General features: G+C 55.9%; 1 protein-coding gene across 1 annotated transcript; it reads right to left on the reverse strand.

The window, feature by feature from the left end:
- Positions 1-41: 41 nt before the first annotated feature.
- On the reverse strand, positions 42-1,368 carry LOC113224572 (somatotropin-like). The gene is made up of 4 exons (XM_026453696.1): positions 1,207-1,368; positions 863-982; positions 605-769; positions 42-347 (listed from the first exon to the last, which is right to left on the reverse strand). The coding sequence occupies exons 1-4, from the start codon at positions 1,258-1,260 to the stop codon at positions 150-152; spliced, it is 537 nt and encodes a 178-aa protein (XP_026309481.1). The 5' UTR covers positions 1,261-1,368; the 3' UTR covers positions 42-149.
- Positions 1,369-1,437: the final 69 nt, after the last annotated feature.

Here is a 1,437-nt window from a genome sequence, read left to right on the forward strand (position 1 = left end):
CTTCCACCCCATAATATTATAGAAGGACACCTAGTCAGACAAAATGATACAACTCAATTTTATTAGGACAAGGCTGGTGGGCACTGGAGTGGCACCTTCCGGGGCCAGGAGAGGCACTGGGGAAGGGTCACAGGATGCCATGCGGGCACCTAGAAGCCACAGCTGCCCTCCACAGAGCGGCACTGCACCATGCGCAGGAATGTCTCGACCATGTCCATGTCCTTCCTGAAGCAGTGGAGCAGCCCATAGTTCTTGAGCAGTGAATCATCTTTGTGCGAGTCTGTGTCAAACTTGCTGTAGGTCTGCTTGAAGATCTGCCCAGTCCGGGGGCTGCCATCGTTCAGCCTCTGCAAAGTGAAGGAAGAGAAGGAGAGGCTGAGCGCTTGGTCACTGTTCCCTCCCTCCCTGTCTCATTCATTCATTTTCCTCCCTCCCCTTCAGGGTGTAGAGAAAGACCTGGAGGATTCACCAGGGGAAATGAAGACTAAGGTGAGTTCTCTTGGGTCAGGGCCTGCCTGCTAAAAAGAGGGCAGCAGCGTTGCTCTCCCTCAGCCCTCGAAGCCAGTGAGGTTCCAGGATTGGGGACCCCTGGCGCCACCCTCACCCGCATCAACGTTTGGATGCCTTCCTCTAGGTTCTTTAGGAGGTCATAGACATCGCTTTCCGAGGTGCCATACACCAGGTTGTTGGCAAACACACTCCCGAGTAACTGCACGGGCTCCAGCCACGACTGGATGAGCAACAGGGAGATGCGGAGCAGCTCTAGGTTCTGCAGGGGAAGGATACACAGTGGCTGTGCTGCACGGAGCCTTTGACCATGGGCCTCCCACATCCCCGCCTGGGGGAGAAGCCATCCACTCACGGATTTCTGCTGCGTTTCCTCCATGTTGGAGGGTGTGGGAATAGACTCTGAGAAGCAGAAGGAGGCCTGGGGGTTCTCCATGATCGAATGCTTCTTTTCCTTTGGGATATAGGTTTCTTCCTAGGAGAAGGACGCCCCCACCAAGAGGGACTGCTGGTCTCTATGCTGGAGACCAGCTCCCATTGTTACTTCTCTGGGAACCTCGCTCAGCGTATGCTCATCTGCTGGCGTTTTCGCTTCAGAAAACAACCCTGAGCTCCTGAGTCTCCTCCCATGACTTCCCAGTGGGGGAAAGTCACCCCTTCCTGCCACCCCTGACATGCACCCATTCCCCAAGAGCTTACAAACTCCTGGTAGGTGTCAAAGGCCAGTTGGTGCAGGCGATGGGCTTGGATCATAGCGTTGTCAAAAAGCCTGGATAAGGGTACGCTTGGGACCCTACCAGCCTCTTGAAGCCAAGGCAGGCAGAGGAGGGCAAAAGCCAGGAGCAGGGATGTCTGGGAGCCTGGGGAGAAACCAGAGGACAATGGAGGGAGCCAGAGAGCAAGAGGCCAGTGCTCTCCCTGCCCCAGGAG

Source organism: Piliocolobus tephrosceles, unplaced genomic scaffold, assembly GCF_002776525.5.
Source record: "Piliocolobus tephrosceles isolate RC106 unplaced genomic scaffold, ASM277652v3 unscaffolded_45313, whole genome shotgun sequence".
Taxonomy (NCBI): domain Eukaryota; kingdom Metazoa; phylum Chordata; class Mammalia; order Primates; family Cercopithecidae; genus Piliocolobus; species Piliocolobus tephrosceles.